Below are 14,278 nucleotides of genomic sequence, written 5' to 3' on the forward strand. Positions count from 1 at the left end.
GATTAGCACATTGCCTGATATGCAAGAATCAATGACTCTGATATATTATCACCATGGGAAGACAATTTATATTGACTAAATATTTCACAGAATAATCTCAGAAGAGTTAACACTAACTGTTAATTACTAAAATTTACATCGTCAGTGCCTGGCATGCATCCAGTAAATATGGTTTGAAACTATACATTTCTCTCAATGTGAGTTATTCAGCAGTAATCAGACATATACAAATCTACTCCCACTTCCAGCTACCTCCTTTCAAACTCTAAGCTTGACTCATTTCCAGAGTCATATCCTAAAACCATTCAGGCAAGTTAGAAATAAAAATCTGTAATAATAAAAGCGTAATATGCTAATTAGACCAGACATCCTTCCTTCTGGACAAAGCCACAGTGGGCGGGGGCCACGGCAGGGACCCCGGCAGCAGAGGCCACCAGAAGCAGCGGTGGTGGGCGGGGGCCGAGGTCAAGGCTCTTGCACAAATTTCATGCATCGGGCCTCTAGTGTAAATATAAAAGGTTGTTTACAGCTACAAGATAACTTTGTTTCTGATTCCTTTTCTTATGGAACTCTGTTTGTATAGGGACAAATGCAGCAAGTACCTATTTGATACGTTATTCTTCAATATAACATTTTTTATAATCTTTGCATTAAACACACTTCATTTTTTGGTTTTGTTTCTATTTTACTCTTTCAGAATAAAACTAAGATCACTGAAAGAGAAATGCAATTTTTTAACCTAAAGCTTCTTGTACTCTACTATTAAAACACAACACTATTATAGCTAAAACTACTTTCCAAGACATATTGATAGCCAGGGTACAATACAACCTAGGTTCAGCCAAGCAGATGTGCTAAATGAAGATGTGTGTAAGGAGGAACTAGCCAGCCTGAGTTGGTAGGGGAAGAACAGGATGGTAGTAGAGTTTTATTCATCTGGGGTTGTCAGTGGTGGCTACCACTTACTGAGTGGGTCAGGAGCATTAGAGTTGGTAGCTTGGTAGCAGGCCAGTGCTATGGCATAGTTCTAGTTGTTCTAGAAATTTAAAATATAATCCTTTCCTTTAGCTCTCCCAATATGTCTGGAAATTATCTCATTCTCTTTAGTAAATAAATCCCTTTCTGCTTAAATAAGCCGATTTGGACTCTGTTGTCTGAAACTAAGAACCCTGACCAATACCCAGAAAATAAAGATCATATCAATGAAACTCAATAAACTCATCTGCCTATATAAATTTCAAAAAGATGCATAACTAAAAACAAACACAGTGCTTAAAAGTCTTCACTATAGTTTTACATTTGTGAAGGTACTGAAAGTAGATAAGAAATAACATTATTTAATAATACTGGTGATATGACAACTAATTTCTATGTAAGAATTCCCTTACAGGAATGGTCAGTTGTTATTAATCAAGAGGTCTTTTATAACTCATAAAGATTACTAACATCAAATCAGAGTAAGTTTAGGAGTCAAAACCTTTATTCTGTAATTTCAATTGATCATATTTCAATTACTGTAAGCAGTAGAAAATCTGGGAAAAATTAAAGGGAAGGATGAAATTTTGCTTTTCATCAATTAAATAAATAACTACAATAGGTGACCCAAAATGATAAATCTGGGATCTAGATATTTAACTTTTAAAAAATGTAAAACAAATTTCAACATAAAGAACTTCTCAAAATATCAAAGCACACTGTCAAACTTATTTAGATATAAAATTATTGGATCAAAATGAACTGAAATTATTTTAAAGCAAGCCATAACTCTTTTGTATGCCTATATGAACAAAATATTTAAAAGAATTGGTTGAAGAGTCAAAGTTAACACAACCATAATTTGTTTTACACAGTTTCTAACAATGCAGTTTTCAATAAAAATTTTAGCTACTGAAGATATATTTAGTATTTATAAAATGATATAATTGACGCTCAACCACTGAGTCATGCTGGCTGGGTAAGATCTACTTTTTCTTAAGCCTATACTTTTCTTATTATACCAGGTTGCTTTTTTAAATAAAGAGAAATCATCAGTTTATTTTTCACACATAAAAATAAAATATTGTACCTAACAATATCGTACTTCCATCTCAATTTAGTGTTAAGAGTTATTAGGAGGACCAGGACATGAACTTTGATCTATGAAGATAGAGTGCTTTCAATTAATTATATGATCTATAATAATAAAAGCATAATATGCAAATCGACCAAACGACCGAACAGCAGGATGACCATTCGGACAACCTTCTAGATGACCACACTATGACACGCACTGGCACCAGGCCAGCCAAGGAGGGTGCAATGCGATTGGTCGGGGGGCCTGCCATTGCCCCACAATCACCCCGCAGAGGGAAGCCCAGGCCATCCTCTGCGGGGTGATTGATGCGAGGGCTCCACAATCTATCACCTCAAAGAGGGAGGCCCAGGCCACCCTCTGCACGGTCATCGATTGCAGAGCGCCGGCCAGGTGGGCGGGGCCTCCCTCTGCAGGGCAATTGATCTGGGGGCCCTGCAATCAATCACCCCACAGAAGGAGGCCCAGGCCACTGGCCAGCGACACTGTGGTGGGTCTGCGGGACCGGCCAGCAATCGCTCTGCAGAGGGAGGTCCAGGCCAGCCAAGCGATCGCACCCCATGCCTGAAAAGGGAGGCGACTAGTGGCGGGGGGAGGGGCAGTGCCCCACAGATGGCAAGCAGTGGCAGCAGCAGGGACAGGGGGAGCTGCCGGAAGCTGGGGGAAGAAAAGCCCTGATAGGGCCTGATCACCATCCAGGCCTAGGGACCCTACCTGAGGGGTCCCAGATTGCGAGAGGGCGCAAGCCAGGCTGAAGGAACCTCCCCCCACCCCCCGGTGCATGAATTTTGTGCACCAGGCCTCTACTAGGTAATAATGAATAATCTATAAAGAAAAATCATTATGTAAATGTTGTTTCCTAATACTTTCTCTTCTGAACTAAACTAACTTTTTTGAAGTCTACTGGCCTATTAAAACAGATCTGTTAATAGCTTAATCAAGGCAAAGACAGACTGTCAAAGGCAATAATATTTTTCATTTATCACAAGAGTGTCAATTAATTCATTAGTTTGACAATCAACTGCACTGCTGGTGATATTTGCAAAAGTCAAATGAAATAACTTACCGTGCATAAGGATGTCTTCGTAATTTTCAGGGTAAAATCTGAAGAAAACTCCAAATCTGAGACAGATGTTTTATGGCAATCTATATGCTACCCATTAAAAGAGTGGAGAGAATAATTTAGTAAAAATAAGAACAAAACAAAACAAAAACACAGATAAATACTTCCTTTTGTGCAAAAAGGATTACAGTAAACTAATGTTTTGCAAACTTTAATCATTTACACCCCACTTTTGGGATTGTTTCCAAATTTAAGGGTTACTAGCACTATGACTTTGTTCTTTTTTTTTTAATCACATTAGTATTATTTACTTGGACTTTTTGTAAGAATAGTGCAGTGGCTCAAATCATGGCTCTAATGTGGTCAAGATTTTTCTAAGACATAATAAAGTACTTTCAAATAAAAAATATCTTCCAATTAAAATTATGTATACCACTAGTGCAATACATTTTCTAGAAACTGTGTGATAACAGTCATTTCTTATAGGAAATGCCAACTTGAAAACATATCCTATATAATGAAAGCCTAATATGCTAAGTGTTCGGTTGTCCAGTCGGCTGTTTAACGAATCAAAGTGTAATATGCTAATGATATGCTAAGGTCGCTCAACCGCTCGCTATGATGAGCACTGACCATCAGGGGGCAGACAGTAGACCAGTCAACCATCTCTATGACATGCACTGACCATCAGGGGGTAGATGATCCAACTGGTAGGTTAGCTTGCTGCTAGGGTCCGGCCGATTGGGACTGAGCGAGACGGACTGGACACACCCTGGAGCCCTCCTACGGTCCCTCCCTGGCTGGCCAACCTCTCGCGTCCCTCCCCAGCCCAGATCTTCACCAGTGGGGTCCCTCAGCCTGGCCTGCACCCTCTCACAATCCTCGGGGATGTCAGAGAGCCAGTTTTAGCCAAATCCCGCAGGCCAGGCTGAGGGACTCCACTGGTGCACGAATTCGTGCACCGGGCCTCTGGTACTAATGAAAAGAACAGAGTGATTTAGAATTCATTTTGTAATGGCAGTTGAAGATAAGTTGTTTAGATATTAGCAAACCAACTATGAAGATTCAACTAAAAAAAAGTCAAATATTCTTATTTTCCCAATCCGCCCTGGTTCAAGTCCTTTTCCATTTTATTATGGAGAGTAGATGGAATCAGTTATAGTAGTGTGACCAGAGTATGTTGTAGGATTGTTAACAATTGACTTTACATGAGTAGATTATAACACAGTGGACACAATTCATATGATTATATGCCTGAACCATTACTCTATTTTAGATAGTTTTAGAAAATTTAAAAGTTGCAAAGTGGCTGCCTTTTATTTATAGGGGGATTGGGAGTACAGAATAAACTGTATTTACCTAAACAAACAAACAAACAAATAAATAATTAATGTTTAAAAAAAGAGAAAGGGTATACTTTTTAAACACCTTCATCTTTCAGTCCTAAATTTTGTATTTCCACTATTTATTCATAGCATTTTGGGGCACTTAAGCAAAGAGATCACTAGGGAGAGAAATTAGCCCTTCCCTCCCCCACATAATCCTCTTCCTTCTGCTCAGCCTAGGGCTGAGTTGGCTATAACTGTACACTCCTACCCTGAGCCAAAGAATCCAAATAAATCCCTTACTATCAGTACCAGAGCACTAAACAGTCCTATAATCATGAAGCAGGCTGTATTTTTTTCTTAAAAGCTAAATGCAATTTTAATAAGCTTGCTCTTATTGAAAAACTTTACATGTTTATTATTCTATGCTAATTTTAAATACTTTATCCATCTAAGAGAATTGATAAACATTTACTGAATATCTTCTTTGTGTAGAAAACAATTATTGATGTTATGAAAGTAACAGTGTGAGCAAAAAGAGGAAACAATGTTTGAACCAAACACAAAACAATCTATATTTATTTAATTGAAACAAACAAATTAAGGAGTTTTAAGAAAAGCAATATGTTATTATTCAAACCACGTAAGTTTGACATAGCAAAATTCATAAAACTGGATATTTACAAGGTGAAAAAATAAGGTATTAAAATACTAAAGAAATTAACTGAACATTCTGAACATAGTTTAGTTCAATGGACAAATTCACTGTACTTACTCTGCAAGGGATAGAAGGACAAGCTAAATTGTGTGGAATATCTGATACGAATGAATTATCTGGCTATTAAAGGGAAGCTAGAATAAAGCCAGGAGGTGGTGATGAAGCAGAAATGACTATATAGCAGGACAGGACTTTTCACCTTCACTAAGTCAAAAATAAATCACTCAGCCCCTGGAGTATAAGAAACTTCAATATATCAAGAGAAGTGATTTCAAAGGGATGATACAGTCAACTGGTAAATATTATGACTTTAAGTTGTTTTAGACTGATTAAAATAGGAAGATTACTGTTTGAAATCTCACATATAAAATCAACATTAATTTCAAATACTGAACTCAGAAGTGAAAACTAAGAAATGTGGCAATACTATTAGAGAAAACAAAATTGGTAAAACACCTACCTTAATACTACAAGCATCTGAAATAAGAGTCTTTGGATCTAAAACTTCCACAACAGCTTCTGGAATAACTGCCTTCTTCATGCAGGACATGTTGAAGCCATAGACATCATCCCAGAAAGCAATTTTATCAGCATGTTTATTCACATCACTTACTGCCAAAAGGCTTATAGTGCAAATATCAGGGTAGACTGCAAGAAATAAAATATCCAACAATTTAGCATTATCTCCCTTTATTACAAAACAGAATTTTAAAAGGCTAAATATAAGTATCAAATCCATCAGTATGGCTCACTAACAATTGATTACTAGCAGTGGGGGATTTATGAAGGTATAGCTCATGAAAAATAACCAAGTTCCATCATGTAGCTCCCTTAAAAAAAAAAAAAGATTTCCATCATTGTGATGGTAAGATTAAAATAAGGATTTCACCAATGGGTTTCTATTAAAATAATTAAAAGAGAATGGCATAATTAGGTAATCCTGAAATGGACGTATTTATTAATATTAAATTTACAGTATGCTGACGTTAAAAAGGTACTAGATCTTTACATATAGCTTTGAAACATGCAGAGAGGGACAAATCATTTTAAAAGTTAATATCTTAAACATTAATGTGATGGAATATTACAGTTGTGTAGAAGACCACTTCATATCACTGAGGGGATATATTCAAGGAATATTTAGGAGGTTGAATTCATAGGATTGTAAGACTGGCTGGCTATGGCGGTGAGGAAGAGGAAAGAGTTAAGGATGACAGTTTTTAGCTTTATAACTGGGCAGAATGTGGTATTAATCATTATAATATGGAATAAATAAGGGCAGATTCAAGAAAAATATGAGCGCTAAATGCTTATGAGACAAACGGGTAAAAATATCCACTAAGCAGCGGAATATAGTAGGTCTGAAATTCAAAAGAGATTATCTGGGCTCAAGATATAAATTTGGGACCATGAGCATATAAATGGACATTAAGTTATGGGAGCTCTAAAGTTCCCAAGGAGAATACATGATGAGTACCAGAATTTAAGAAATGTGTAGAAGAAAGTGATGTTGAGAAGAAATGGCTGAGAACCTGGGGCCACAGGAGTAAGAGGAAAACCAAGTGTTAAGAGCATTAAGGGAAGAGAGTGATTCAGGAAGAAACTCTCCTCTAATAACAAGCATAAATCTTCATAACAAAAAATTTTAAATAATACTGATTTCTTTTTACTAATAAATAAAAAATGAACTTTGTCCTTCAAATGTATCAAAATGAATTATCACCACATTACCATGAATTAAAATATAAATCACATTTTCTTATAACAACAAATTGAAAGCAAGTACATATGTACCAAAGAAATGCAAAAAAGAAGTAATTTTATGGCTATCACTTAGCTTCAGACTTAAGCAGTAGAGAAATAACTTTCTCTTTCCCCCAAACTTTGTTTCTATCCACAGCCTTAGGAAATTTATTATTCAATGACAACAGCACTAAATTATCTTCCAAATAAAGCCTGTGATAAGATCTGCTGGCATCAAAGCAATTGCTTCTTCCACACCTGACATGTGAGACTCCAAGAATAAATACTTGGTGCTATGCCATTGTTAAGAAGTTTCTCCAGTCCTCCCTACAGAGGCCTGTCAGGCAGATACGAGAGCTGGGCTAGAGTCTACTTCCATGCAAATTCAGATACTTCTACTCTCCTCCACAGACTCAGTAAGCCTCTTGCCTGTGCTTAAATTTTGTATTGATACAAATTCTTCAAAGTAACTGATTTGTTATTGAAAATGCTAACTGAATAAGAATATCAGCTACATGAAAGTATGCTTAGTTTCTTACACCAGATCTTTAAGATGAGAAACACTGAAGAAACAGTATTCCGAAGCAACTTTAGATATTTGGAAACTTCTTTATGCATCCTTCCTGGGACTCAGTATGACAATAGTAGAAGCTTTCCCACATTATGCTGCTAAAGCAGCTACAGACAAATCTATATAATAATCCTATATAATAAAAGTGTAATGTGCAAATCGACCGAACAGCAGAATGACCAGTTGGCGGAGGGCAGGGCTGGCAAGCAGGTGGCGCCAGACCAGCCAAGGTGTGTGCCAGCAGGCAGAGGGAGGGAACACTGATGGGAGTGGGGGGTGGGGCAGCAGTGACCAGCGGTGGTGGAGAGGCAATTGGGGGCTTGCCCAGTGGCCTCCCGCAGAGAGAGACATCCCCTGAGGACTCCCAGACTGTGAAAGGGTGCAGGCTGGGCTGAGGAATCCCCCTCCCCCAGTGCACAAATTTTCGTGCATCCAGTACATATATAAATGAGCATGGCTATGTTCCAATAAAACATTATCTACAAAAGCAGGCAGCAGGCCAGGTATAGATACCTCTGATATAAGAAATGGATGTGGGAGGGATCAGGGCCACCATATTGTACTTCTTCAGAGAGTGCCACTCACACTGCAGTCTATGGGAATCGAGTATCTTCTGGAGTGCACAAACATTCAATTTACTTAACATGGTTCATAGAGTCCTTCTACTTTAGAATAGTATTTTAAATCTTAGTGAAATTTAAAAAATATCATCAATCTCTTTATCATGAGATGGCAAATGACAGGCCATGGGTCAAATTCAGCCCACTGCCTGTTTTTATAAATATGTTTAATTGAAACACTGCCATGTTCTATGGCTGTTACTGTGGTAAAGCTGAGTAGTTGGGACGAAACTGTGGCCTATACTAGTAAAGCTGAAAATATTTACTACCTGCCCTTTGGTAGAAAAAGTATGCTAACTTCTGGCTTTGTATCTATTAAGCAATATGATCCTATATAATAAAGGCCCAATATGCAAATCGACTGAATGGCGGAACAACTGGTGGAACGACTGATTGCTATGATGCACACTGACCACCAGGGGCCAGAAACTCAATGCAGGAGCTGCCCCCAGCCCTCAGGCCCTGCCTGTCACCCTGCAGAGGGAGGTGACTGTCAGCGGCGATGGGGGCAGGGATGGCGAGTGAGCGGTGCCAGACCGGCCAAGGCGGGTGCCAGTGGGGGCCCCGATTGTCCTGCCAGTTGCCCCCACAGATTGGCCCTGATCGCCAGCCAGGCCTAGGGACCATACCTGTGCACGAATTTTGTGCACCGGGCCTCTAGTGTACTAATAATTAATACTACTAAGAATTAAGGGTAAGTTTTTCATAAGGAAAAAATGGTATCTCACTAAAAGTAATTTTAAAAGTTTTAAAAATATGTTGATAATAAAGAAATAATCTAGAGGAATATGATTTTACTTTTTCTAGTGTTGAGCTAATCATATTTCAAGCTAATCACATTTCACAAAAGTACAGAAATATCATAGTTTTTATATCTGTTAGAATTTAGAAATGAAATTATCTTTCAGTTAGTAAGTTCCATGAGTATTCATCAAGGACTTGTAATCAGTGTTATAGGTGTGTTTGGTTCTATATCCACTTCCTCACAGCTAGCTAAAATGTTGGGCCACCTGCCAGAATCCTGACTAACTCTTTACCTTCACATTCTGACACATTTGTCATTTGATTTTTGTCAGATAGAATCATAATTGAATAATTATCTCTCCTTATAGGTGAAATTAACAAAGCACTGATTGGACAAAAGCACCCTCTTAACAGACCATTTATAAATTCACAGCTTTGACATCTGTGTCCTTCTCGATTCATTGCCCAGAATTCATTTGTCACTAGAACAGCTCACATTGTGAATAGATAAAGGTGGGAAAGCCTTTATTCCTTAGAAATGCCTCACAAACTTTTGGACACTAAAGGATAAGACTGAGCTGCATAAAGAAACAATTCCAGTAAACACTAGCATCATTACTTGTTAGAACAAGAGTAAAAAGTTTAGAACTAAAGGAGATAAAAGTAAAAATAAACTGTCATCTTTACAATATCTATATATATAAAAGCCTAAGTGACCGCCTGACCAGCCAACTGTCTGACCAGCCAAATGTCTGGTAGCTCTGATGCACACTGACCACCAGGGGACAGATGCTCAATGCACAGGCATGGAAACATGGAACAGACTGATGAGTCTCAAAGGGAAAGGGGGAAGGGAAAAGGTGGAAAGAGATTAACCAAAGATCTTATATGCATACTAGAGGCCCGGTGCATGGATTTGTGCACCAGTGGGGTCCCTCGGCCTGGCCTGCAGGGATTGGGCCAAAACTGGCCCAGTGTACGAATTTGTGCACTGGTGGGGATTCCTCAGCCTGGCCTATAGGGATTGGACCAAAACCAGCTTTCCAACATCCCCTGAGGGGTCCCGGATTGCGAGAGGGTGCAGGCCAGGCTGAGGGACCCCACTGGTACACGAATCCATGCACCGGGCCTCTAGTAAAGAAATATTTGATTGAAATAATAGTCAAAGATAAAATTTTTGATAGGCAGAAGAAAAAATGTAGTTCTAAGTCACTAAATCATTAAATATTTTGGGAGTAGAATAAGCTTAAAATTTGATTTCCAGCCGAAGCCGGTTTGGCTCAGTGGATAGAGCGTCAGTCTGCGGACTGAAGGGTCCCAGGTTCGATTCCAGTCAAGGGCATGTACCTTGGTTGCAAGCATATCCCCAGTGGGAGGTATGCAGGAGGCAGCTGATCAATGTTTCTAACTCTCTATCCCTCTCCCTTCCTCTCTGTAAAAAATCAATAAAATATATTTAAAAAAATTTTTGATTTCCAGTTTACTTAATAAGGGTATCTTAAAAAAACTTAAGAATTATTTGGAAATTAAAAACATTTTCCCATCATTATTTTATAATAGCGACTAAGCCACGAAAACTTAGCTAGGCTAAAACGTAGAGTTGCAACATGTACTGAAAAATTATGTACTAAAAAAAGGAGAAGTTAATACTACTCAATATCACTGGAAGAAACCAAAATAATACATCTGAACAAAGCAGATCTGACGATGAGGAAACAGACAGTGAGTTCTGGAAACACTAAAGGAAACCTCAAAGCACTATGAACCACTGCCACAAGCTGATGGCACACTGACATAAGTTAGCAAAAGTCAAGTGCTATGTAAAAGGCAGGTGTTAATACCATGATTGTTTATATTCATTTCCCACTCTTATAAGGTAAAAAAACTATCACTAATCTCTTGTTTACCAGCTGTAACTCAGGAGGGAAATTAACATTTATTGAGTAACTATGTCATGTCAAGCCATTTAGACTTTTGACTGATTCTATAAAGGTGGATTACAGATTTTTTTTACAGATAAGGAAACTGAAGTTCACAAAGATAAACTAACCTGCTCAAATTACTGGCCTTAATCAGCTAATTATATAACTAGTCAATTGACAAAACAGGGATTCAATTTATGATCTATCTGCAAAATATATGTGCTTTCCATTATGCCACATTTATGTTTTTCAAAAGGAAAACAGAGAAGGAGGAACCCCATTTCCCTAAGGTAAATGGACACTTATTGGAAGAGGAAGAGAAGGAAAGGGTTGAGAAGAATTGGAGATTAATAAAATTTCAGGGCAAAATGAAGAAAATGGAAATGTTCAGCTTTACTCAGTCTGAGTTAAAAAACAAAATGAGATGGACAAAAAGAAACACTAAAAGGAAAGCAATTAAGCAGAAATTAGAGAGGAGTACATGAACTGTACTGCTCAGTTTTCCAGCACCAAGGAAAGCATATTTGCAAATCTGGAATTTATAACAGAAGCCATTTCTCATTAGTGTAGATCAGGCTTCCAATCAAATTACTAGTACAATGTAAAACCTTTGTGTAAAACCTTTGAGAGGCACAGATCTATCAGAGAATGGTATATATCTTCACTCTATTTTGCTGCCCCCTTCTGAATTATTTGCGAAATTTCCTGTTATGAGACAGGGCCTGCTTCCCTCTACAGAAGCTGAAAAATGACAGAAACTTGCGTTCCCTTGCTCCCTTGCAGGCGAGGCATGCTTAGAGAAGCTAGGCCCCACTAATGACATGCACCTAAAGCTCTGTCTACCTTTCAGAGGCCAGGCAGCAAGGCCTACTGTTGGCAAGATCAGCATTGCAATGTGTCAGCTAGTCCTCAGCATCAGAAGTGGTATCACTTCTAAATCAGTCCTATGAGATAATTTTAAGCATCGTTCCTAACTGTATAAACTTACAGCCTGGTTTTCTCGTTCTCACACAAACTTTTAATCTACCCTATTGTTTTAATAAATTCCTTTCTGTTGAATAGCCAGGGCAGAGTTCTATTTCTTTCAACAAGAACCCTATTATGCAGAGGGAAACATACATCCTACCTAATAAAAGGGTAATATGCAAATTGACCGCACCTTTGCTACACCTAAGCCACGTCCACCAGCCAATCAGGGCGAGTATGCAAATAAACCCAACCAAGATGGCTACAGCCAGAGAGCAAGGTTTCCCAGGCAACAAAGGAAGCCAAGCTTTCCGCCTGCCCTTGCTAGGCCTAAGCCTCCACTCAAGCTACAAAGTTTCAATTATAGAAGGTAAACAAATCTTAACAGAAATGGTGGCAGCCACGGAGCTGAAGAGAGCAGGCCAGGGTTGCCCCCGGCAACGGAGAAAGCAAAGCTTTCCGTACATCCTGGCCAGGCCCAGGCCTCCGCTTAAGGCTACAAAGTTTCAATTATAGAAGGTGAATTAACCCCAACAGAAATGGCTGCCGGCCACAGAGCGAGCAGGCTTGGCTCCACTCCAGGCTAAAGTTTCAATTGTAGAAGGTAAATAAATTCCAGATACCAGGGCCTCCTCTTGGGTCGCCAGGGGGCGTGGCTGGCCTGCAAACCACCACAGGCCCCTTGCTCAGGGGCTTATTCTACTTGCTCAGGCCGCCCCACGCCCCAAGGGAACCCCCATCCTGATCCGGGACACCCTTCAGGGCAAACCAGCTGGCCCCCACCCATGCACCAGGCCTCTATCCTATCTAATAAAAGAGTAATATGCAGATTGACCATCACTCCAACACACAATATGGATGCCCCCATGTGGTCAAAGATCCTGCCCGCATGTGGACACAAGATGGCCACCACAAGATGGCCAGCAGGGGAGGGCAGTTGGGAGGCACCAGGCCTGCAAGGGAGGGCAGTTGAGAGAGACCCAGGCATGCAAGGGAGGGAAGTTGGAGGTGATCAACCCTGCAGGGGAGGGCAGTTAGGGGTGACCAAGCCGGCACAGGAGGGAAGTTGGGGGCAAACAGGCTGGCAGGGGAGCAGTTAGGCATCAATCAGGCTGGCAGCGGAGTGGTTAGAGGGTGATCAGGCTGGCAGGCAGAAGCGGTTAGGGGCAATCAGGAAGGCAGGCAGGCAAGCAGTTGGGAGCCAGCAAAGCCAGATTGGAGAGGGTACAGGCTGGGCTAAGGGACACCCCCCTCTCCGTGCACGAATTTCATGCAACGGGCCTCTAGTTGTAAATAAATTCTTAAAATAGGGCTGTTTCACTAGTTTTGGGTTCAAAAGGCTCTGATGTGGGGCCTGAACATACATTTTTAACAAAAGGTCCATAGAAATTGTGTTGATATGTCAATATTAGGAAACAGTGAGTTAGGAAATGGCTATCTTAGTAATTTTGTGTTGTATTGGACATAGTCCTCAACTTTATAATCTCGATGGTTATAACTCAAAAAAGGTATATATTCTGAAGGACTCCATTAAAACTTTGAGTTTAGTTCTGACTATGTGTGTGTGTGGAGGAAACCTTTCATTTTGCTTGTAATAAAAGGCAGTGAAAATGACTTTCTTTTCTAGTAATGTGGAAGATGTCTCCTTTAATGGGCCCCTAAATTTTCTATGAAGTAATTGTGATCTCAAAAAACTACTACCAGTTTTATGAATCAAAAAAATGAATTATTTTTTTTTTAAATTTTTAAGGTATTATATGTGTACATATCTTACCATTGCCCCACCCACCCACTCCCATATATGCCCTCACCCCCCAAAGTTTTGTGTCCATTGGTTATGTTTATATGCATGCATACAAGTCCTTTGGTTGATCTAAAAAAAATGAATTATTTCTATGTGCTCCTATCAGCTCACAATTTCAATGTGTCCCATTCACGAGGATGTTAACCCTGATTATATGATCAAAGTGGAGTCTGCTAGGAGTCTTCTACACTGATTACTCTTTTCCCTTTTGTAATTAAAAGATAGTTTGTGGGGAAGTTTTTTGAAACTAGGTAAATGTTCCATTCTTTTTTTTTTTTAAATATTTTATTGATTTTTTACAGAGAGGAAGGGAGAGGGATAGAGAGTTAAAAACATCGATGAGAGAGAATCATCGATAAGCTGCCTCCTGCACACCCCCTAATGGGGATGTGCCCACAGCCAAGGTACATGCCCTTGACTGGAATCGAACCTGGGACCTTTCAGTCCACAGGCCGACGCTCTATCCACTGAGCCAAACCGGTTTCGGCAATGTTCCATTCTTAATCTAACTTTCAGATTATTCATTTATTTATTTCTCAATGGAATTACTGTTTGTCAGCTTTAAGTGATACTCCATAAATTCTTGCTGCTAAAGATAAAGCTACTGAAGTATACGCACTTCCTTCCACTTGCCCTCAGCATTCCCTTTCTAATTTTTCTGAGATGTAGTATTTGACATTGTTAGGATATAAAACATTTGTATTCTATTTTGTCATTCCTATGCTTTTGTC

At 39.3% G+C, this 14,278-nt stretch overlaps 1 protein-coding gene across 2 annotated transcripts in view; it reads right to left on the minus strand.

The window, feature by feature from the left end:
• The window catches only part of PRMT3 (protein arginine methyltransferase 3), a 96,278-nt gene that overhangs the window by 31,819 nt on the left and 50,181 nt on the right, over window positions 1–14,278 (minus strand). For both annotated transcript variants that reach the window (XM_079788612.1, XM_079788611.1), the window contains exons 12-13: window positions 5,638–5,825; window positions 3,138–3,224 (exon numbers count right to left, since the gene is read on the minus strand). In XM_079788612.1, the coding sequence (XP_079644738.1) occupies window positions 3,138–3,224; window positions 5,638–5,825 (275 nt within the window). The remainder of the gene's footprint in view (window positions 1–3,137; window positions 3,225–5,637; window positions 5,826–14,278) is intronic.

This window comes from Cnephaeus nilssonii, assembly GCF_951640355.1.
Source record: "Cnephaeus nilssonii genome assembly, chromosome: 13".
NCBI classification, from domain to species: Eukaryota; Metazoa; Chordata; class Mammalia; order Chiroptera; family Vespertilionidae; genus Cnephaeus; species Cnephaeus nilssonii.